General features: G+C 35.4%; 3 protein-coding genes across 7 annotated transcripts in view; 1 reads left to right on the top strand and 2 right to left on the bottom strand.

Annotated features, from left to right (window-relative positions):
* The first annotated feature begins 2,433 nt into the window (after positions 1 to 2,433).
* On the top strand, positions 2,434 to 10,830 carry LOC127809247 (single-strand DNA endonuclease 1). 2 transcript variants are annotated; one of them, XM_052348018.1, is made up of 10 exons: positions 2,434 to 2,601; positions 2,722 to 2,879; positions 5,024 to 5,085; positions 5,192 to 5,310; positions 6,144 to 6,195; positions 6,330 to 6,402; positions 6,522 to 6,595; positions 7,165 to 7,224; positions 7,348 to 7,510; positions 8,726 to 10,830. In XM_052348018.1, exons 1-10 carry the CDS (start codon positions 2,534 to 2,536, stop codon positions 8,860 to 8,862), a joined length of 966 nt encoding a protein of 321 aa, XP_052203978.1. In that variant the 5' UTR covers positions 2,434 to 2,533; the 3' UTR covers positions 8,863 to 10,830. The 2 variants fall into 2 exon arrangements, with proteins under 2 accessions (XP_052203978.1, XP_052203973.1); XM_052348013.1 differs by having other exon boundaries at positions 5,183 to 5,310.
* Positions 8,817 to 14,239, bottom strand: LOC127809234 (splicing factor-like protein 1). Of its 3 annotated transcripts, none has more exons than XR_008025104.1 (4): positions 13,664 to 14,239; positions 13,391 to 13,496; positions 9,468 to 11,974; positions 8,817 to 9,088 (listed from the first exon to the last, which is right to left on the bottom strand). XR_008025104.1 is itself a non-coding variant. In XM_052348004.1 (4 exons), exon 4 carries the CDS (start codon positions 11,967 to 11,969, stop codon positions 9,558 to 9,560), a length of 2,412 nt encoding a protein of 803 aa, XP_052203964.1. In that variant the 5' UTR covers positions 11,970 to 11,974; positions 13,391 to 13,496; positions 13,664 to 13,752; positions 13,996 to 14,239; the 3' UTR covers positions 8,817 to 9,557. The 3 variants fall into 3 exon arrangements, 2 of the variants coding, with proteins under 2 accessions (XP_052203964.1, XP_052203961.1); XM_052348004.1 differs by having other exon boundaries at positions 8,817 to 11,974; positions 13,664 to 13,752; positions 13,996 to 14,239; XM_052348001.1 differs by having other exon boundaries at positions 8,817 to 11,974; positions 13,996 to 14,239.
* A 6,507-nt stretch (positions 14,240 to 20,746) lies between these two features.
* LOC127809223 (DNA mismatch repair protein MSH3) overlaps positions 20,747 to 22,423 on the bottom strand; it is a 33,569-nt gene continuing 31,892 nt past the window's right edge. For both annotated transcript variants that reach the window (XM_052347991.1, XM_052347995.1), the window contains exon 12: positions 20,747 to 21,334. In XM_052347991.1, the coding sequence (XP_052203951.1) occupies positions 21,017 to 21,334 (318 nt within the window). In that variant the 3' untranslated portion in view covers positions 20,747 to 21,016. The remainder of the gene's footprint in view (positions 21,335 to 22,423) is intronic.

The raw sequence follows: 22,423 nt of genomic DNA, 5'->3' as shown, positions 1-22,423 counted from the left end.
CTCGATCAACCACCATTGTAAAGAGCAAAAAAAAATTATAATAAAAAAATATAAAACAAATTAAATTAAACAAACATTAGTAAATACAAATCATATACAATGTATAATGTAATGTAATACAATACAAAGAGAGTAGCATATTAGTGAACGAAACCATAAAGGTTGATTTTCTTCCCAATCTCGCTAGTTAGTTTCTCTTTCTTTGTGGCCAAACGAAGGTAATGTAGACTTTGACTATAGATGTATGTCCCCTAAGGGAACGTCTCAAATGCATGTAAATTATTGATCATAGTCCATATGAAATCCTCAACATATGCGCGTTTATGATGACCCAACAATAGTATATTGATCACAACAATGTAAATTAGTTTTAGGACATCATCTGGTACCAAGTCATTTCTCGTAATTAAGTTGCAATTTTATGTCATGCCCAGACACAAATAGTAGCGGTGGAAATAGCTGTGCCCGTAAACTATTTACCTCAACGGGCCTCGCTTCAATGCTTTATTTATCAATGAGGCCAAACTAGACTCTACTAATAAGGATGAACTTCTGCCTCCCATACCTATGTGGTGCGCCGCCAATCTCGAACTGCATTTCATCGTTACGGGCACTAGGAAATGTTACCTCTCTAATTAGAAGTTGAAGTAGCAGTTATATTGCAATCATCATTTGTGATAGAGGTATCTGCAAGAAGTGACATAATGGGCTCTGCACAAATCTATCCAACAATGCATATTGGTTGAGAGCTTCATGAACTGCCACAAGGTGCTTGATCCCACAATGAGTAGTGAATCGCATTCTTTGCGGTATTACTCGGTGAGCGTGAATATAAGTAAATTTCTTAGTCTGTTGATCAACCATTTGCAAGAAAAAGAAAAAAAATAATATAAAAAATTAAAATAAATTAGCAAACAGTCAAATAAAAAAATTGAAAAACACTAAAACTACTATAAAAAAAACAAATTTAATAAACTAATTGAGAACATGTGATAAAAAATTATAGTAAAAAAAGTTAATTTGAAATTGTTTAGTTGCCCAACAAAACATAAAACTGCATTAATATTCTAAACTTATAACCCATAAATGAAAAATAATGTAACATTTGCTCAGATGATTTTTCTGTATTTGTATTTGTATGACTATTTTCTTTTTGTATTCAATCTTGTATTTGTATTTTAAATTATTTTTTATTTTTTATGTAATACCCCGAGAGCCCAGAAAAGTTAGTATATATCGAGGATAGTGTAAGAAAAGAAACAACACTAGCTGGATACTTTTTGGGCTGAATGTTGGCAAAGAACTCCCAAGTTAAGCGTGCTTGACCTGGGGTAATTCAGGTATGAGTGACTCCCTTGGGAAGTTCGTGTAGGCCCATCAGGATAAGTTGTTCCGGTCCTTCCTATCGCTCGAACGGGATGTTACATTTTATGTATTCAAACTTGTATTTATATTCTAAACGTGTATTTTTCTTGAGCATTTTCTATGTGTTGAATAAGATAAATGAATGACTCTTGAACTTGCTTTTCTCAATTTCTACTGTTGTTTTTTGAGAGAACATTGAAAGTTCGATTTTAGCGCAGTGTTAAAATTGAAAATAATGTATAACATTACCCATAATAATTAAAAAAAAAACACTTCTATATGGAATCAAACATTATTTTTCTGCTCTAATGGTTGTATTTTCTGTGTTGTTTGGTCAATAAAAAAAACCTTTTTATATAATAGGGAAATAGTTTTTATTTTTTGGTAGATAGTAGGAATTTAGAGTTGTTGTTGTTAACGTAAAGTAGAAATAAAAAATAGAATTATTTTTAAAACAAATAAATTATTATAAAAAATCACCATTTACAAAAATAATGTGTGGCGGCAGGTAAAATTTTGTAGCAATTACAGATAAAATTAATATTTCTGAAAATAAAATACATTACAAATTAATTTTTATAATTTAAAATTTTATATTACAAGTTAACAGAAAGTGGTGTGTGAGCCCTACCTCTTATGGGGGCTATGTCCCCTTCTCAATTTACCTACATCGAGTAAATATTATGTTATTCAACCCAAACTATATAGTAACGCTCTGTTTTTCTTTTGGCTAAACATGGGCAACATAAATTTTTATTAAGTGCAAAAATTTAATATTTAAAGGATTAATTCAAGTTTAGTTACGAAAAATATTATTGATACACCTTTGTGTACACTTTAAGCTACATAAAGGTGTACCAATGACAAAAAGTTTCTCATGAGGCGTATAGAGGCGCGTGAAGTGCAGGATATTTTGGTCATAATACCCTTTTATGTAGCCCAAAATGTACAAAATGAGTGTACATCTAGCATGATTCGTTAGCTAAAGGTGTTAACGTAATATTGAGTTAAATTAGGGGTATCCATGTAAATTGATTTGAGTGTTGAATTTTTTTTGAACTTTCCTCTTCCAGACACTTGCTTCCCAGTTCCCAACGTCGCTCTTCTTCCTCGTCCTCCTCTTCTTTTTCTTCTTCTTCGCAGTGTGGAATTATCAAACAACACAAAGATGGGGGTGAAAAATCTATGGGACATCATAGAATCCTGCAAGAAAACTATCCCTCTTCACCATCTCCAGTAAGTTCGTTTTCCCTATCTAAAATTTAACATTGCTCAAATCTCGTGTATATATATATTCTCTGCGAATTCCATGGTTTATAAATGTTTGTTTCAAAGGATCTGTTTTTTGGGACTCAGGAATAAGAGGGTATCCATAGATTTATCGTGTTGGATGGTTCAACTTCAAAATGTCAACAAGTCGCACTGTTCTCTCAAGGACAAGCTTTACATCAAGGGTCTCTTTCACCGTCTCAGAGCCCTCATTGCTTTGAACTGCACCCTCATCTTTGTCACTGGTATTGTTGTTTTACCCCCGCTTTTCTGTCTCTCATTGATTTAATATATCTTGTTCCATTGACAAAATGTGCAGTCGTTACGACGCACAGTTATCTATACTTTAAATGGTTGAATTTTCCCTTTTAAGTAACTGAATATAGAAAACATTTATGTTCTTGGATACCATGGTGTATCAAAGTATGAAACAGCTTCAAGAAGTGGAGATACTAAAATGTTGTTCTGCATAATAGTACTGATTGGCTTGATGCCAAGTGTTTGTTGGTCTTGCTCTACTGCTTTTGCTAGATACTTTTTCTATTCCATCCACTTTCCTCGCAGGAGCCTTTTTATTAGTCATCTTCTCACATGACCAAATCATTTTAAGTGTGTGCCACACATCTTATCCTTGATAGGAGCCTCCCCAACCTTATTATGGATAACATTATTTCTAATTTTATCTTTTCTTGTGTGGTTGCATATCCATCTCAACATCCTTATCTCCATTACGTTCATATTTTGCATATGTTGGTGCTTTATTGTCCAACATTTTGTCCCATCTTACTATCACATAAAATGTTGGATGCACTTTTCCATTCTATCCATCTTGTCTTAATTCTATGGGTAACATCCTCATTAATCTATCCATCTCTTTGGGTGATTGGTCCAAAATATTTGAATCGATCTTTTCTTAGTATGACTTGATCTTCCAATTTTACCTTAACATCTTCCATACTTGCATGTTTTCACTAAACAAACATTCCATATATTCGGTTTCTACTATGCTTAACTTGAAACCTTTAGATTCTAACCTATTCCTGCATATCTTGATCTTAGTACTCATGAAAATGATTGTGCCATTACTGAGAAAAGCATCCGGTCTCATGCCATCCTTGAATCTACAAGTATTGGTTGGGTTAACCCCTCGGATAAGAGGAGGATATAGAAATAGATTTAGTTTCAAGTAGGAGCAAGTCTACCCTAAAGCGGCATATCACTTATGCCCATTTGAAAATTAGGAGACCCAATGTTAAGTGAGGAAGTTTTGTTAAAGTGATCTGAGAGTATCAATCCATGGTTAGACACTTTCTTGGCTAGCTCACAATGAGTTAGCTGGAGTATGTAGATGGGATTTGAGTAAGAGTTTGGTAAACTATTTTCAATAATATCAATATGGATGACATTTTGGGTTACCTTGTTGGGAATGTGCTCTTGCACAAGAAAGGAAAATAATGGATTTGATCTAAGTGAAGTGTATAAAAGATGAATACCAAATGGTTCTGTAAATGAAGGGGTGATCAAGTGGATATGGGAGGATTATTTCTTCAAGCTAGTTAATGAAGGTAGAGAGGAGAAATAAATATTACACTGGGAAATGTTACTAATTCTGAAAAATAAAAGAACTACTGTTCCATAGATGTGTTTGTGCAGAAAAAGTAAAGCAAGTCCTAGAAAAGATGGAAAAATGGTGAATGGTTGGACTAGAGAATAGCTTCATAGAAGCATGAAATACATGAAAGAACATGACATTTTATGGTTAATAAAACTATTTAATGTAACTCTTAAATCGAATAGCATTCCTAATGTGTGGGAAAATAGTACTCTTGTACCCATTTACAAGAACAGAAAAGATGTCCAAAGTTGAAATTACTGAGAGATCAAATTAATAAGTCACACCATGAAACTTTAGCAGAGAATGATTAAGCAAAGGTTGAGAAGAGAGTCCGTGGTCTTTGAAGACCAATTTAGTGACATGTCAAGTGAAAAGTTTTAGAGATAAACAAACAAAAATTACATATAGATATACTGTATATTACTTAGAGAAAGCTATGAGAGAGTCATAAAAAAGTCTCTGTTAAAGCTTTGGAGAAGAAAGGAGTCTAGGCCAATGTAAGCCAATAACAGACGGCCCATGTCAACTGCTTTTCTCTCAATTGAACCCAAGGATACGCTTGATCAGCCTGGCCTTGGTTGGGTGTTGAATGAATAGTGGATACTACCAGATCAACATAAAGAAAATTTAATAGTGACATTGGACTCTATGTTTAAATTTAGATTCTTGCATTCTTTTGCTAAATATCAAGAGCTGGGGTCTTGCACTGTCAATTTCAGAAGGGTGAATTAAGTCCAGGAATAGATCATAGCTTTAATCTGTGTTGGTGTACAGATGGATCAATTCCTGCTATCAAGTTATCAACTTACAGAAGGCGCTTAAAGTCAGGGACTGAGGTAGGGCAATCCCTGCATCATTTTCTTTCTTTTGAACTATTAAGTTTCTCACATAGGAACTCCTTGCTGTACTAACTGTGCTTACTTATTAAGGCAGACTCTGCAGGATGAAATAAATTTGAATAATACATCTTCACTTCGAAGAAATATGGGATCTGAGTTTTCCTGTATGATAAAAGAGGCCAAGCTCCTTGGCATGGCACTTGAGGTTCCTTGCTTAGATGGGTAATTTTTTATTAACCGTGAAGATATTTTTTTCCTGGCTTGCAGAAGTATGAAGTTGGAAAAAAAGATGATGAAAAAGAAATCATTATGAGAGCTAGAGATGATTAATATTTGTGTATGTGTATATCTCTTGTTTGGTCTTGCAAATAATGTTTCATATCATATACGTGTGGTTTATACGGAAAATCTTTGTTTTGGAGACATCATGGTGAAAGTTTTTTTTTTTCCGAAATATTTTATTTGTTCAAAAGATTGGCACTTCCCTTCTCCTTTAGGAAAAAAAACTCACAATAATAAATATCAAATGAGATTTTTGTTTTTTTTGGCTAATTAATGAGATGTTGTATATGAAAAAATAACCGACTTTGTTACTCCTTTTATTTTGTCAGATTTTTGAGTTATTGGGTTTTGCCACTCCCTGTGCTGGTATTCTGTGTTTAGAGGTCTGCTTAACTTTTATTGTGCCAGGGTATAGAAGTAGCAACAGATTGCAACCTATACACTCTTGTGACTCTTCAGTCGTGATGTGCTGCTGAATTCTTTGCTTAAGAAGTCCCTTATTGATTTTAATGAGCATGCATGTCAGTCTAAAAGATTTTTTTCATATTTGTGATTAAGGAAGAGTTTCTTATTGATTTTATTCATATTGATTCAAGGCTTGATATACTGTTGCTGGAATGAAAAACGTTAGGGAGAAGTAAAAGCTTTTAAATTTTGATTCTGTCAGAATTAGCAAGTTATAAGATCATTTGTATGGCATCATATCATCATCTATGGTAATAGTCAAATAATTAGCATTAATCGTATCTTTAACTTCCCTTGCCAATATTCAGGGTCGAGGAAGCTGAAGCTCAGTGTGCTTTGTTAAACTCAGAATCATTGTGTGCAAGTAAAATCTCTTATTTTTTAAGTGAGAGTTTTCCCCCTGATTATCTGATTCTTAAGGGGACTCAAAAAGGTGATAATCTTACCATTGTATTTGTTACTGTTATAGTTACTTGCATTGTCACTGTTGCCAGGATGGATGTTTCACTTCAGATTCTGATGTCTTCCTATTTGGCGCGAGGACAGTTTACAGAGATATATGTCTTGGTTTGTTTGATGCCTAGATGGGTTTTTTTGGTTGCTTTTGCAGTTCTCTACACACAATTTTCTCATACTTATGATTGCTTTCTTATTGTGCTGATAGTGTTGATTACTTAATGATATAGGGGAAGGCGGCTTTGTTGTTTGTTATGAAATGGCTGATATTGAGAGAGAACTTGGATTTGGAAGAAATTCTTTGGTAATTTTCCTTCTGGAAAGTTTGTGATGAAATAGCCACTAAAAAGATTGTTCATTTTGTTTCTATTGATAATCTCTTAATTGATTGCCACTTTTAGAGTACTGTTCTATCTATGATTACAGGAAAAGTTTCAAAAGGAAGGCAAGAGAAAACAAAAGAAAAATAAGATTTTTTATGATGCAGGGTGGGAAATATCACCAAATGGCTGTTCAGGGTAGAATATTTGATGCATTGAAATGTATATTTATTCTGTTGACTCGCATAAAAAAATTCCCCTTTTAATTATTCCCCCCAGTGAATCTGAAATTTCTGATATATTGGAAAGTATTATGTGCTTTTATGAAATGCTGCCTTTTGAATCTAGTTCGTAGATTCACCTACATTATTTATCTTTCTTGAGTATTTCATAAGGATCATCATGCATGGCCTCATGCAGCATCATTGCCTTTCATTTAATTTGTCACTAACTGGTTGTAATCTTTGTAATAAATTTGAAATTCCAATTTACAGCATATTCATGGGATTAAGTTTGTTCTGAAGTACTAAATTAATGATCTATTGATTTTCAGATTACACTGTCTGTTCTTCTTGGCAGTGATTACTCTCCAGGAGTTCGGGGGCTTGGTCCAGTAATATGCTTAATCTGTTGCTTTTTAATTGTGTTGGATTGGCTCTTTTTTTCTTTGATCAATTGAATGATTTGCAAAGGAGCCAGTTATATGGACTTTTATGCTTTTCAACCTGGTTTACAGGAGTCAGCATGCCGAATAGTTGAGTCAATCGGTGATAAAGGTGTTCTTCAACGAATTGCTTTAGAAGGATTGTCATTTGCAAGAAAGGGTTCAAGGAAACAGGGGTGCAGTCGCAGATGCAATCATAAAGAAAATGAGTCAGATCGTCAACTTAACATCAATGGTGAACCATATTATGCATGTATTTTATGTAGCCTAGTGGTTACTTTGGACTGGCCTGCTTTTTCTTTCTACATATTGAGCAAATTTCTGGATTTAGTGAAATGGAAATTAATTCCAGAGGAGCAATATTTTTAACCTGGACAACTTGAGGACTTTTTAATGTCGATGTTGGTGATAATGATGTGTTGAAACCTATTCATGTCTCCACAATTGCATGTTTTCCAGTGCAAGATACACACACAATCACCTTTCTATTTTTCATTTCTTTATCTTAAGGTTAATATAGATGAATATTTATCAAAAAGAAACAAAATTAATTTAGAGCAATAGAGAGATGGGTGAGGAAACTATAGTGGCTAATGTACAATTTGTAGAAGCATTCTGCTTTCTTCTTTCACTAGTTTTTCTATTGATTGGACACACTAGTGTAGGTTTCTTGTCTTGCTGGCAGGGAAGAGACAATGAATGTGGATTCTTCTTAGAAAACAATTAGAAGGAGAAAGCTAGATATTGTACATCCTAATATTACCCGATCCATGTTTTCTTATAGTACTATACGGCCCCAGGTGAGCAACGCAAACATTTTTGCTGTATATTGTATGAGGGAGTAGATTTTATTGGAGTGCTATTTGGGCTCGTGGTTTAATTGAAGCTTCTTATTTTGCTATAACATACATGTCAAACAGATATTTTATTGTTATTCCATGTTGTACAGGTTGATTTCATAATATTAACTATGTCTATATCAATCATCTTCATTCTCCGCCGTTTGATGAGCTTTTCCATATGAAATGTTGTTAAAACTTCATCTTATCATTTCCTCGCTAGAGGGTTGCATTAGGAAGGGCACTTGGTGTAAAATTTTGTCACATTATTCTTTTGGATGGATTTGTATTGTCAATGTGACTTTTAGAAGTCAGTTAACATTATGAATTCTGTGCCACTGACTTTAATTTGGTTAGAATAAGGTGCCGTTGATGATGATACATTTCAGATCCTACTTCTAGGTTGATTATGATTTTTCAGCACCCTAAAATTTTTTGTCAATTTCTTTGATCATATTTGAATCTGGGTCAGTGTTGTGATGAGGTTCTTGAATGCACCATGCCTGGGATGGCAGGTCACAGGGGGGCTGCAAGCCTAGTATAACTGGTATCCTTATGCCCTTCTAATTTTTTGCTTGTCTAACTGATGGAATACATCATTATTTTGGTAGGAAGTGAACGGGATTTACAAGGGGAAAAGCATTTCCAGCAAGTTGTTGGTGCATATTTGAAGCCAAAGTGCCATTCTGCTGACTCTGAGGCTGTGCATGGAAGCAATATTAAGGAACAAAGATGTAGCAAAAGTTGATCTGTTAAATCAAAGCCTGTTGTGCCCTGCAGACTCAGGACGCCAAATAAAGCAGAACATTGCCTCCGGTAGCTGCTCCACAGTTTCAAGTGCTCCGCAACTGAGGTCATCGATCTCTTGAGCCCTTCCCCACCGCAGCATTGCCTCTTGGTGTCAAAAATGGTGACAGTCTGGTCTTGAATGTTGTATCGATGTCATTGACTCGAGTGAATCGAAACTGAAGGGTCTGCTGATCATGCCAAGAAGTCAAGAGAGTTGAGATTGTTCTTAGCTAGCATCAGAGAAGACCTTAAGTGACAAATGAATGGAAACTTTTATGGCATAAGGCCATCATGTGTTTATTTTCCTGTTATGGTGGGATGATTGTTGAAAACCCCACTTTCCTGTTACTGAAGCCTAAACAAAAGGAGAAATTTCATACTTGGTTATTAAACATCTTCGGCAGAAGATGTACATTACATCTATCAAATCTACAGAGTTTTAACATCGACGGCCATAACTGGATGAAACAAACAACCATACAAACAATCTCCAGCGAGTGCATATCCCCATTGAAACAAAAAAAAGAAAAAAAAAAAGAAAAGAAGATGATGGTCTAAACTCACCGTATAGAATCAACAATGTTCATGCACATTTTCTCCAAGTGCCACACGGGCATTCTTCTCCAAGAAACTCATGCATCCCAGCTTCATTTCTCATCTAGGAAGGTAAAAGGTTGAGCCTCGTCTGTTTTGATCAAAAATGGTTTGCGGGAATTCAGATGTCTGACTGATATGGAACTGTGGAGATGGCCTCCGAGTTGGTGTGGCAAAATATGGTAGGAATTGGGACCCAGGGTAGTCAGGATCACCAGGAAATTGTGATGGCAAGCAATGGGATGCAGAGGTGGTCGAGCTGGAAGCTCCGTGAGAGGATGCTGAGTTGCTTGCAGTTGGAGGTTTCAAACTCGCGTGGCACGAGACAAGTGGGGGGATACCAATGGCTTGACCTTCAAGAAGGTGATTGTCATGTCCGAATGGGATGGAGGAAGGCATGCTGAAGCCCTCACTTATTCTGGGAAAGGAGCCTTGTGGCTCAGGCTGGGCTGATCCAAATGGGCCAGGCCAAGCCGTCTGGTTGGTGAGACAGGTAGAAAAAACTGGCGGCCCAGGATGCACTGGAAAGTGGCTTAATGCAGGCAATCCTGTTTGTGGTGGTGGTGGACGGCCAGCCACCCTTACTGCTAGTATTTTCCCCTCCATTTTGCGCCCATTCATATGGGTCACTGCCATGGCAGCATCAGTGGGACTTTCAAAATTAACAAACCCATAACCTTTACTGAGACCACTGCTGAAATCTTTAATCACTTTCACGTCAATGATCTTGCCAAATGGACAAAAGAGCTCTCTCAACCTACCATCATCAAAATCCTGAGGAAGATAACCAACGTAAAGGCTCGCATCATGGCTTTCTTTGTTGAGTTTGCTTCTTGCCTTTGGAATTGAACCAGCCCCAAGCTCAGAAGAATGACACAAAACGTTAGCATCCTGCGGTGAAGCCATCAAGGGACAACCAAAGGCTGGATGGCAAAAGCTTCCACAAGTTGAACAAGCAGTCATCATTTTAAAGGTTGACTGCGGCTGCTGAGGGCAGACATACTGTTTGTGCCCTTCCTCCTTGCACACGTTGCAGTAGTTCTCACCTTTGTATGTTCCATTTAGTTTTGCAAGCTCCTGCAGTTGGGCTCGTTTGCGATCACTCATTCCATCTACCGGAATTAGCATTTTCTCAACCATTCCTACAGCTGCATCCAAAGACTTCTGGTTAAGTGCCTCTATATAGACATGCAAGTCTTCATCGTCTTCTGGTCTCACTGATTTTCTCTGGGAGCCTCTACCCCGCAGTAGAATCTTAGCACCAGTTTTCTTCTCCATTCTCTTTAGCGTGTTTCCCCTTGGACCAATTATATAACCAATAAAGTTGTACTCAGGATATTCCTTCACTGGTACATACAATTTTTTAAAGAGCTTTTCTGGCTTGTAACCAGGAGGAGTATTGAAAGTTGAATTCTTCTTAATCAACTTAGAAATGATAATTTGGCGTTCTTTGACTAGTTTGTTCCGGAGCCTCACCTCTCGTGTATTTATTCTTATACCAAGATTATTGTACTCTGGCTGGGGAGAGGGAGATCTTTCTTCCTCGGGTCTCTCATCATGCAGCTCTGAACTACGTAGCTTGCTGTTTATTTGGTGGAGTCTCTCCATCAACTTCTGAATCTGGTGATCCAACCCAGATTCAAGAGATCTTTTGAAAAAGTCAGGAAGTTGGATAGGGCCAAGCATTTTTAACTGTGACAGATCGCTAACCCACCTGGTTTTCCTTCTTTTACCAGTCTGTCTAGCAGCACCACTTTCCTCAACCTGTTCAGGCTGCTGATCCCATCTACTGCGACTCCGTTTTCCAGAACTTCCAGCATGCTCCAGTTGCTTATCAGCAGTTTCATCTTCTAAAATTGTAGAAACAACAGCTTTACCATGGGGATCTGAAACCGAAGACCCACCATCTGATTCTTCTTTAAACAGTTCTTCCTGTCTGAACTTCTTCTGCAACTGGTGAACTTGAATCGTATCTGAATTGCATACTGTTGCATCCAATGGTCTCTTCTTTTCTTTTGAACTATCATGGTAAGATCCTGATTTGTTATCAGTTCCAACAGCGTCCCTTTGAGAAGAAAATTCAGATGCAATCTCCTTTGAAGCATCCTCAACTGGTTGTTTTGTCCCATCATGGTCCCAATAAAACGGTACTGGAGAAATGCAGGCTGAAGGTTCCTCAGTTAATTCTTCATCTGATCCAACATTTGATTCCTCGTCTAGATCTTCTTCAGGGTCCAATTCTGAGTCTTCTTCAAGTTCCGTTTCTGGATCCTCTTCAGGATCCTCATCTGGATCTTCTTCAAGCTCATCATCAATATCATTCTTAAGAGAAGTATGAGGGCCACACCCAACAACAGGCTCTTCCACTCGTTCTTCTGCCTGTTCCTCAGACAGTGCATGTTTTGATTCCTTGATTTGAAAGCTGTGCTTCTCTTTTGTTCTGGAGTTATATGAAGCTTTACTTCTATTCATTTTACCTGTCTTGTAAAGGCAGCAGTTATTATCCAACAATTGGCTTGAAAGGATTTGGTAGTAAACATTCGAAAAACTGAACAACAAACAAATTCATTTGTTGCACTCAAAAAAGTCATGGCATCACACCATACTTTTCTTTTGGTATGAGCACCTGTCTATGTAGTGAACAGATCTAGTAAGTTACAAAAACACCATTGAACCTAAATTCCAGAGAAAATATAAAATTAGAAACCCAGACCCTTAAACAAATGACATAGCAGCACTAAAATTCTTTGAAGGCATGGAAAACTTATTACAGTGACTGGACGTGACAAATCGCTTAAAAATGCTACAGTGAACACCATTGTAAATACAAAATATAATAGCTCTTTTTCTATTCAAAGGAATAAGTAGTATAAAACAGCAATTCTTTGACATATTATCAATAAAATGGAAACTGTATCACCAGCTAAAGTGAACCCCATTGTACATACAAAATACAGCTGTAGTTCTTTTTCAGTTCAAAGGGATAAATTCTTCCATATATTATCTAAATAGAACTGGTATCATTATAACCATGCCATTAACTGCCAACTCCCATAGTGTATTTTTTCAGAATGCCCCATGTACACAATTAAAGTCGCTCAGTACCAGAACAATTATGTGCCTAGCTGCCCATGTACAGAAAAAGTTCCATATAGCAACCGGATACTTTCCAAGCCATGTAAGTACTGGCACAAATTTTGAGCACCACCATAGATCTGCATATTATGCTCAGTCTGCTTAATGCTTGAAATGTACTCAACTGAGGTACCCTACAAAAAACATAACATGAACCCAGGATTCCCCATGGATACATTCCCTGGATACACCAAGTGATACCTAAAGTGAATTTCAAAAATACATTATATCCTGCATTATCACCTAAAAAATATGACCCCCCAGCATTTTATAACAGGCCTTTAGGGACAAGGTGAATTTGAATACTGGACCACTCCCTGCTCATAGTGTGTTCATTAATATAACTGCCCCTATTACATTTTGCCAAGAATTCTATAGAAATGACAGTAGCATACTACAACCCTTACTCAGTAAACCGATCGTCGATGACATATATAATCTCAACAAATTACCATCAACAAGAAAATGTTATGAAATACCCAAGATTCATGGAATCCACTAAACTGAAGTGCGTTCGCTCCATTTTGCTGCCCCCCCCCCCCCCCCCCCTCTCTCTCTCTCTCTCACACACACACACACACACACACACACATCTGACCGGAAAAGAGGGCCCCCTATTATTACAAGTGAACTTTTTGCCCATCAATTTCTAATTATATCCAAAGGCAGTGCAAATTATCGCCACAAAATTAAGAGCTGTATAGTAATCGCTTTGATGTAATCAATAACTCAGTTCTGCATGGATGAGAATTATTCACCTAATCAAGCCCGTCCTCTAACTCAATTCAATGAGCAAGAAACTCCAACGCCACCAAGCTTCTCGATCTTGAATGGTTATATTTCATCAACACGGTGCATCGTGTCCTATTCACATCCGAACAGAAATTTAGGATTCCAGGCAAGGCACTTTTTGAACTCCGACTCGGTCAAAGTAGCAAAGAATATAAAAATGCAGACGAATAAATCTGTAAATACAATAAATCTTATATGCAGGCGAAAATTTAAGAGAGACAATCACGTCGAAATAGCACCTTCGTGACGTTATACTACACAAATTCTGTCTATCACGTCGAAATAGCACCTTCCCTAATCGCGCGCGCTCTCTCTCTCTCGATCTCAACTGCGATGACGTACCGATTGAATTTGGTACCGATGTTAGGCCGCGTTTGATAGCCAACTTTTTCCAAGGAAAAGGCAATTTTTCCACCCAATTTCCAACTTGTGCATTGTTTGACAGCCATTTTTTTCCAGGGAACTCATTTTCCCATTAATGGTCACGTAATTTTCCTTCAAACCATGGAAACCAAATTCCTTGGGGGGGGAGGAGATGGAATTTTCTTGGCAATTGAAAGCAGCAACTTACCGAGCGAGAGAGTCGACAGAGCCAGCAAGCGAGAGAACGATGGGAGAGCCAGCGACCGGCGAGGGGCCAAGGGGGCGACTGGCGAGGCGGCGAGAGCGAGGCCTAGGCCGAGTCGGCGCCAGCGAGCGACGATCCGAGGTCCGACGGAGGCAAGGAGGCCGGAGAAGGAGAAGGGCAGGGGGGTGGGCGGCGGCAGCGAGCGAAGCAAGAGAGGCAGAAGGGGCGGCGGCTGGGGGATGAGGGAGAAGGGCAGGTGGGTGGGGGAGGGTTTGCCAATTATTTATATTTTGTATTTTTAATAATTAATAAATATAAATATATAAAAATAAAAAATAAAAAATTACGTATAAATTATTTCTTTGAAAAACAAAAAAAAATTAATTTTGTAATTTTATTTCTTTGAGAAAATAATGTAATTAATTTAAAATACATTATTATTTTAATTTTTTTATTTAAAATTTAATATTTTTCAATATATTTTTATTATTAAATTTCATGAAAAATGTGTCATTTCTATAAAAAAATAATAATTATCAAATATAAAATAATGCCTATCAAACACAAAATGTTAGGAAAATAATCAAATTCTATAAAAAATATTACCAATCAAATACCAAAAGATGAAAAATAACATAATTTTTCAAGTAAAAAATTATATTAATCAAACAGCTTAGGTGGTGTTCTCTTTGTGTTTCAATTTTGAGTTTTGAGTTTTGAATTCATTTTCAATTTTATGTTTTGAGTGTTTGTTTTGGGATTATTGAAAATGAGTTCTTTTTGTCATTCTGAAAAAATGTTTCTCAAAAACTAAAAAATAGAAAACGCGTTCTCTTCAAGATTTTGAGAAAAAATATTTTATGATATTTTATTTAATAAATTTGATTCAAAGTAAATTATAAATATTTATTAATAAATTATAAATTTAATTTAAAGAATTTAAATTATAATTCCAAAAATAATTAATGATTTAATCATATATAATAATGTTTTAAAATTACAAAGTATTTTTTAAAGTCATTTTTAATTTGACTCAACTAATAATTTTATAATAAAATTATTTTTACTTACAAATTAAAATTTGACATTAATTTTAAAATTTAGATTACCCACAACATAAATATTAAAAAAATTATAAATCATAAAATAGTAAAAGAAAAAGTTTATCTAAAATTTTAAAAATATTATTGAAAAGAAAAAATAATAACAAAAACCATAATATATAAATCATAATACATATTTTGGGTGTGGAGGCAAAAGAAATGGCAAGGAAGAAATGGCCGAAGCTGAAAGAAGAAATGGCAAGGAAGAAATGGCAAAGTGTAGAAGAGACGACTGGCGGTGGTGATGGTAATGGCAGATCTGGGCGTAGAGGGCAGTGGCGATGATGGCGGTGGCGGTGGCAGATCTGGGAATGAAGGGCAGTGACGGGCGATAGCGATGGCGGTGGTGGCGGATCTGGGAGTAGCGGTGGTGTCGGTGGCAAGCGATGGCGGTGGAGGATGCAGACTTTGGCGTGGAGGGCAGTGGCGGTGGTGGTGGAAGATCTGTGTTGCTTGTTGGAAGAGAGAGTGGAGCTTGAAAGAGAGAAGGAAGAAGGAGTGCGTGAGGCTGAAAACACTTGCTATAACATCCTGTTCGAGCGATAGGAAGGACCGGAACAACTTACCCTGATGAGCCTACACGAACTTCCCAGGGGGGTCACCCATCCCTGGATTACCCCAGGTTAAGCACGCTTAACTTGGGAGTTCTTTGCCAATATTCAGCCCAAAAGGTATCCAGCTGGTGTTGTTTCCTTTCTTACACTATTCTCGATATATACTAACTTCTCTAGGCTCTCGGGGTATTACATTCTCCCCCCTTAAGCACATGACATCCCCGTCATGTGACCTTACAACCGGTCCCAGATCTCTCCCCCCTTGCATGGCCGATGTAGGATTCGCCTAAGGTGCCTACACGCACCCCCCATAAGGGCCTGACGCCCCTCTCGAGACTCAGCCTCCTCGCTGAGGTTTGCCCCACCATTGCGCTCAGAGGCTCGAGGGTCGGCTCTGATATCATTTGTAACATCTCGTTCGAGCGATAGGAAGGACCGGAACAACTCACCCTAATGGGCCTACACGAACTTCCTAGGGGGGTCACCCATCCCTGGATTATCCCAGTACGCTTAACTTGGGAGTTCTTTGCCAACATTCAGCCCAAAAGGTATCCAGCTGGTGTTGTTTCATTTCTTACACTATCCTCGATATATACTAACTTCTCTGGGCTCTCGGGGTATTACACTTGCGTTTTTCGCGTTTTCAATTTTTACTGTATTTTGGCTGAAAACATCCAAAACGTTTTTTTACTGTTTTCCATTCCTTCACAAATTTTTTCCTTGTTTTTGAAAACACGTTTTTGAAAATAACAAAGATAAAACATTTTCAGTGTTTTGGAAAATTGAAAATAGAAAACGGCCCGAAAATGCCAAAGTTGGCCCTTAAATTTTCGATTTCTAGGAATTTATTTTTCCTATAATTCAATTCCTTGAAATTCATTTTCTTTCCACTTAAATTCCACATTTACAATCAAACACACCCTTAATTACGAAAGAAGAGAAGGACCAAAATACAATTCCATTTTATGCAAGGACCATTGTGAAACCTTGAAAGTTTACTAACCTTGGGAAATTATAATGAATTCAAAAGTGATTCTTCTTTTTAAAACAAGAAGTAATTTGTAAAAAAAATAAATTCATAAATGTTAAATAAAAAAAGTGATTTTTCTTTTTAAAACAAGAAGTAATTTGTGAAAAAAAAAATTCATAAATGTTAAATAAAAAAAATAAACTTATTTAACTGGTAACTATATATTTTAAATAATATATGAAACTATTGTTTTTACTTGATACAGACAAGTTGTTATTATATTAATATTTAAATAATAATATTTTAATTTTTAATTGTATAAAATTTATATGATAAGATTTACATTGATTATTGATAATTTAATATAATAATTTTTATTTTATTTCAGCTTGAAATCAAAATTTCTAAACACCTTTATTCTTTTGGGTGTATGTATATATATTAAAAATTATGGTTCATATTATATATTTTAAATAAAATTTTATTAGATGACAGTTAAATTGATAATTATAATTTAATTTTATATTTTTTATAATAAAATTTAAATGAACGTATTTTCGTTGATTATCAATTCGGACACTCGATATCAGCAGTGTCCGACCACTCCACATTTTTATATTAGTTTCTTTAAACCCACGTTTATTAATCCATCGACAAAGGTATATTTCCTTTATCTCTATGTCTCTTTCTTCACATGCAATTGCATTTTCTTTGAGTCTTTAGGGTTGTTTTCTTTTGCGGAGTATTTGAATTGAAAATTTTCAAATATCTATGAATGTGTTTTCTAGGGGACTTTGTTTTCTTTTTTATTTATATATTTCTCCCTTCTTGCTATTTTATGGTTTGATGCATGTGGATTTTGGTGATTTCTGTATTTTTCTATTTTTTTTTTGACAAGGGTAGGTTTGATTCTTATTCATAAACAAATAATTTTTACTTTTTTTTTTCTTTTGTTTTGATATCAATGATAAGTCGTAACAACACTTTTCGAGTGTGTATCGAGTAAATTTATTAGAAATGCCCAATGACTTATATATCACAATGGTAGTAAGTTCAAAGAAATTTGAATCTGGACTTACCCCCCCCCCCCCCCAAAGCTTGAACCTTAGCGGTAGAGAAAGGCCCTGCTTGTTGTAGCTTAAAAGTTGTAACTTCTAACTTCAAAAAAGTTGGGATGTAGTGTTTGTTTTAGTTTATAGAATTCTAACTTATAACTTCTACTAACTTTTAGAAAGGGTAGAAGTTAATTTTTTCAAAACTGTGGTACCCCAGCTTTTACAACTTCTACTTAAATAATTACATTTTTATGATAATTTTGCCCTTATTTTTAACAAATAATTACTCTTTTGTCTACGCAATCATGAGTTTTTCTTTTCCACCGCCATTTTCATTTTCAAATCTCTTCCTCTCTCTCGTCATCTTTAATTAATTTTTTTATAACACTTGAAATTTATACATATACACTAATTAATTTTTAAATTATCATTCTATAACTATTAAGAGTATTATGGACAATTATACAAAAATAAGTTATTTTACAACTTATGGTATCAAATACCACAACTACTTAACTACAACTTCTAAGAAGTTGCAGCAAACAGGTTCACAACTTATTCTAAGTTTTAGAAGCTATAATCTAAAAACTTATAAATTATAATTTCTTTAATTAAGCTGCAACAAACGGGGCCAAAGCCATGGATGCATGTCAAAGCTTTTCTTCTTTTAAAGTTACTTTAGTTATAAGCTACATTGTATTTGATTTTAACAGAACCAAATCAATCATCCCTGTCTCTTCTCACTCGGCTTAACTTCTTTGTAACTTTGAATATCTTTTTCAATATGAATTAGTCTTGCTGGTGCTTCCATATTTATGTTATTCTTGTTTTTATTTTTATTTTTTAGGTACTATTGGTTCATTGTTGTTTCAAAGTAATGGTTTGATGGGAAGGCTATTTTTTCTTCACAGGTTATTGATTACAAACTAGCTGCCTTGGTTCTTGAACTGCTAAAAAGACAATGTAAACTCATGCAATTGCCAGCCAAGCTAAAGAAAGCTAATATACAAACATAAAAGGGCATCCAAGTACACAAGAACAGAGTTAATAGAGTTAAAAACTGTGTGTGTAATATACAATATTGATATGTTTATTCGTGAAAAGCTTGTTGGTGTATAGGATAAGAAGAAACCATTTGAATATTCTCTATCTGATTAAAAGGTGTTCTTTAGTTTTATTCCTACATATAATTTTTTAGGAATTTTATACGAGAGAGTCGGAAGGGATCCAAATGGTGGTGGCCCAAGTTTTAAGAATCCAGACTGGCAAGAGATGGATGATGAACTGTTTCTAGCAATGGGTGAAGAATATGGAAGCGAAAAATTGCAAGGAAAGTACAATTGCCTTGGACAAGAGCGTTGCTAATTTACTGAGTTATTGGAGCACACGGGTGGTTGGTTAAACCGTGCTCACTTCAGAGGATGGATGTTTGGCAAATGTTCGCTCAGGTAACTTATTTTGAAGATAAGCATATCAATTGAAAGCTCAAAGCGAAAACAAATGGCTTAGGAGTACATTTCAGAGTCTGGTGATCTCAGACAATAAATAAAATGTGCCCAGCTAGACTCTGGCTCGCAAATGCTGACTTCTCTATTAAATACTATAATTGTGAAAGCTGAGGTTGAAGCAGAGAAGTATGAGAAACAATGTACTCGAACAAGAAGTTCAGTGTTTGATCCATTTTCAGTTGAAGAATGCATGGACTTGTTGGAGATGACTGGTGAAGCTTCTGATGCTTCATACTTTAAAGCCTTTGAGAAGTTCACAGATGCAGATTGGAGGAAAATGTTCATAAAAATGCCCATCAATAGAAGGAAGTCTTGGTTGAAGAATTTAGAGCGATTATATCATGAACCAATATTAACTTACGTTTGAATGATCTTCTTAGTGTGTTTTTGTTTTTCTTAGTTCGCTATGAACATTGTATATATTTTGCTGTGTGGTGTTTGCTGTTTTAATATTTAATATGTTTTTTTATATGCTATTATTGAATGTTTATTTTTATTTTGATTTATTATTTTGTTATACAGGTGAATTACCCAACGAACGGTCCTGCTGCAACTAGATCCACAACCACGATTTGGAAGAAGGAAAGATCTAACCTATAGCTATTGAGTACACATTATTTGAGGTCTGCGAGCAAAAAAATAATGCCAAATTCTACAATATAAACAAAAAAAAAAGAAGAAAGAAAGGATTTTATTGGATAATTACAATACCAGTTTTGTTTTATAACACAAAATATTATATAATAAAGTTAATTACGTGCAAAATATGAGCACGAGAGTGATTAAGATGTTGAAATGAATAATCATACCAAAAAAATATAGAATTAAAAATAAAACTATTCATAATAAAGTTGATATGACTCTTATTAAAAATAAGCTTATATAAAACAATTTAATCATGTGAAAAAAAACTAATAAGGGCTTGAAAAAAAATCAAGCAAAATTTAGTACACTTTGGCATGATTTAAACTGTAAGTAACTTACAGACAAGATTATAAAATAAATCACTAATTCGTATAATCAAATCTCACATTATTATTCTTCAATATATATGCAAGAAACACAAAATAGTATCAAGCTCATTAACATATACAAAACATGGTGTCCCCTTTACCATTTGGAATTTACTCATTTCCTTTTCCAAAATGTCAAAATACACATCATCATATGGATCATCCTCCTTAGAAAGCTCACAAAAAAAAAAAAAAAAAATCACAACTTTCATTCTACCGGACTCAATTGAGAACATTGTGGCGAGTAGCAATGAAATTTGTAGCTTCTCCCATCAAAATCATGTTGTCCATCTCCATGTGAATAATTTCCCATTTGCCTTCTCCAGTTAGGAGGATGAACCACGCAAAATAAAAATTGTAGAAAGAGTAGACCACAAAGTATCTGGCTGTTCTCTAAATAGATATTTACATATTCAAAATGTATTTCATTACAAAATGCATACTTCATTGATTTCATAACATGCAGAAGTTACAAGACTGAAGCTAATGATCTCAAACTGGCAGAGCAGTTGCCGAAATAAGGATGCAAAAAAGAGCCCAACAAGGAAAGATAAGCATATAAGCCCCTCATTTTGAGTAACTTTATCACTCACTAAACAAAGTCAAATTCATATGGGCAAAGTATATCATCCAGGAGACATCCAGGTCAAATAAAATACATAAATAAACAGCACTTTTTCCCCTTTGTTGATAGCAAAACAACCAGAGACAAAGTACCACTTCAGCTTCTGGCCATCCGCCCCAAATAACAAAGATTTTTTATAGCTACTATAACTATGATTGACACAATAAAGTGAAAAAGAAGACAAAAGCTTGATATCTTACCTATTAATCAACTCTTTGGCAATGCCTCTAGCATGCTTCAAACCGTGGAGGCAATTTGCAGGGTCATCATTCCTTAGAGAAGTGTTTAGGTTCTTGAAGAATTCCTTGTAAGCATGACTTACTTCTTCCAAGCACTCAATGCCTTCTCCAGACGAACAGTCCAGAGGCTTTAAGATTTCCCCTTCTCCAGCTTCATTCACAGGCATTCTTTTGTTTAGCAACTTAAGCACTCGTCTACCTCTCTCTCGGTTGTTCACTACTGCCTCCAACTTCGCAGCCATGGCAGCAGCTCGATGAATGCATGAAATTGGTAGCTGCAAGTGAAGGAAATGTATCAAAAACTAGCATTTGACCCATGCAATGCACAGTCCATCGGCAACTAATTCTTGTACTAAACCATCTTGGCTACAGATTTAAATAATATTTCACTTGTGGAACTTTAGATTTTGATATAATCTGTGATTATTCATAGCAATACAAATAATATAGCTCTGTACACCACACTTTTGCTGTGCTCAATTTCCAATTTTTGGAGATATCTCGTATATTTAATACTATTCTGCTTTCAGCACTTTGCTTGTGCATGTACATGTGTTTTAAACATTACACTCATGCCAAGTAAGAGAACTACTATATATTTATCAATCTCATTAAGGGTTTAAACAACCTAACCTATAGGCAAAAAACACATAAATTTTGCCCTCAAGTCACAGGTCAAGTGGTTGGGCCACGATAAATTGAGATTCGCACCAATAAGCTGTGGGTTCAAATCCTTGTCCTGCACAATGAGGCAAAGCCTCCACTTGCAATTTACCTTCTCAGCCGAAATTGAGGGCACGAGCGGCGGGGGACCGTGTAAGGGCGGTAATCCCAAAAAACACATAATTTTTCTCCCAACAATGTCAATATCCAATTAAGCAAAATAATAACACTGTTCAAAATAATGAAAACTGGATAATTTTGGCCATTATATGCACCAATTTAGAAGATTCAACATGCACAAAAACAAAAAGAGACTCCCCAAAATTGAAAATTAAGCAAAATAATGAAAACTAGATAAATTTTAGCCATTATATGAACCAATTTAGAAGATCCAACGTACATAAAAATACTAATAGGGTGTCCACTACTTATGCACCAATATAGAACAACCTGACCTTTGTTTTGCAAAGCGGTTGTTGCCACAATTTGAATTTGTGACCTTCTAATCAAAAAGAATAAACTTTACCATTGCAACCAAGGCTTACCCTCATGCAAAAGATACTATTAAAATATATAAATATTTGTAATATGTCAAGTAAATTAGCAAATCTAACTTTAAGTTTTATATTAGTGTGAAAAACAATGACAGAGAAAATTTTTATTTGAAAAGTATTCGATGAAAATAGTAGCTTATCATAACA

This window comes from Diospyros lotus, chromosome 1 (assembly GCF_014633365.1).
Source record: "Diospyros lotus cultivar Yz01 chromosome 1, ASM1463336v1, whole genome shotgun sequence".
Lineage (NCBI taxonomy): Eukaryota > Viridiplantae > Streptophyta > Magnoliopsida > Ericales > Ebenaceae > Diospyros > Diospyros lotus.
Note: the sequence above shows the minus strand (reverse complement) of the source record. Positions and strands in the feature narration are given on the sequence as shown.

Excerpts from the sequence above, each read along its gene's own strand:
- LOC127809234 (XM_052348004.1), bottom strand. The coding sequence starts at position 11,969 with ATGAATAGAAGTAAAGCTTCATATAACTCCAGAACAAAAGAGAAGCAC.
- LOC127809247 (XM_052348013.1), top strand. The coding sequence starts at position 2,534 with ATGGGGGTGAAAAATCTATGGGACATCATAGAATCCTGCAAGAAAACT. Across the intron at positions 5,311-6,143 it reads GAGGTTCCTTGCTTAGATGG|GGTCGAGGAAGCTGAAGCTC; the intron begins GTAATTTTTTAT and ends GCCAATATTCAG. Across the intron at positions 6,596-7,164 it reads GATTTGGAAGAAATTCTTTG|ATTACACTGTCTGTTCTTCT; the intron begins GTAATTTTCCTT and ends ATTGATTTTCAG.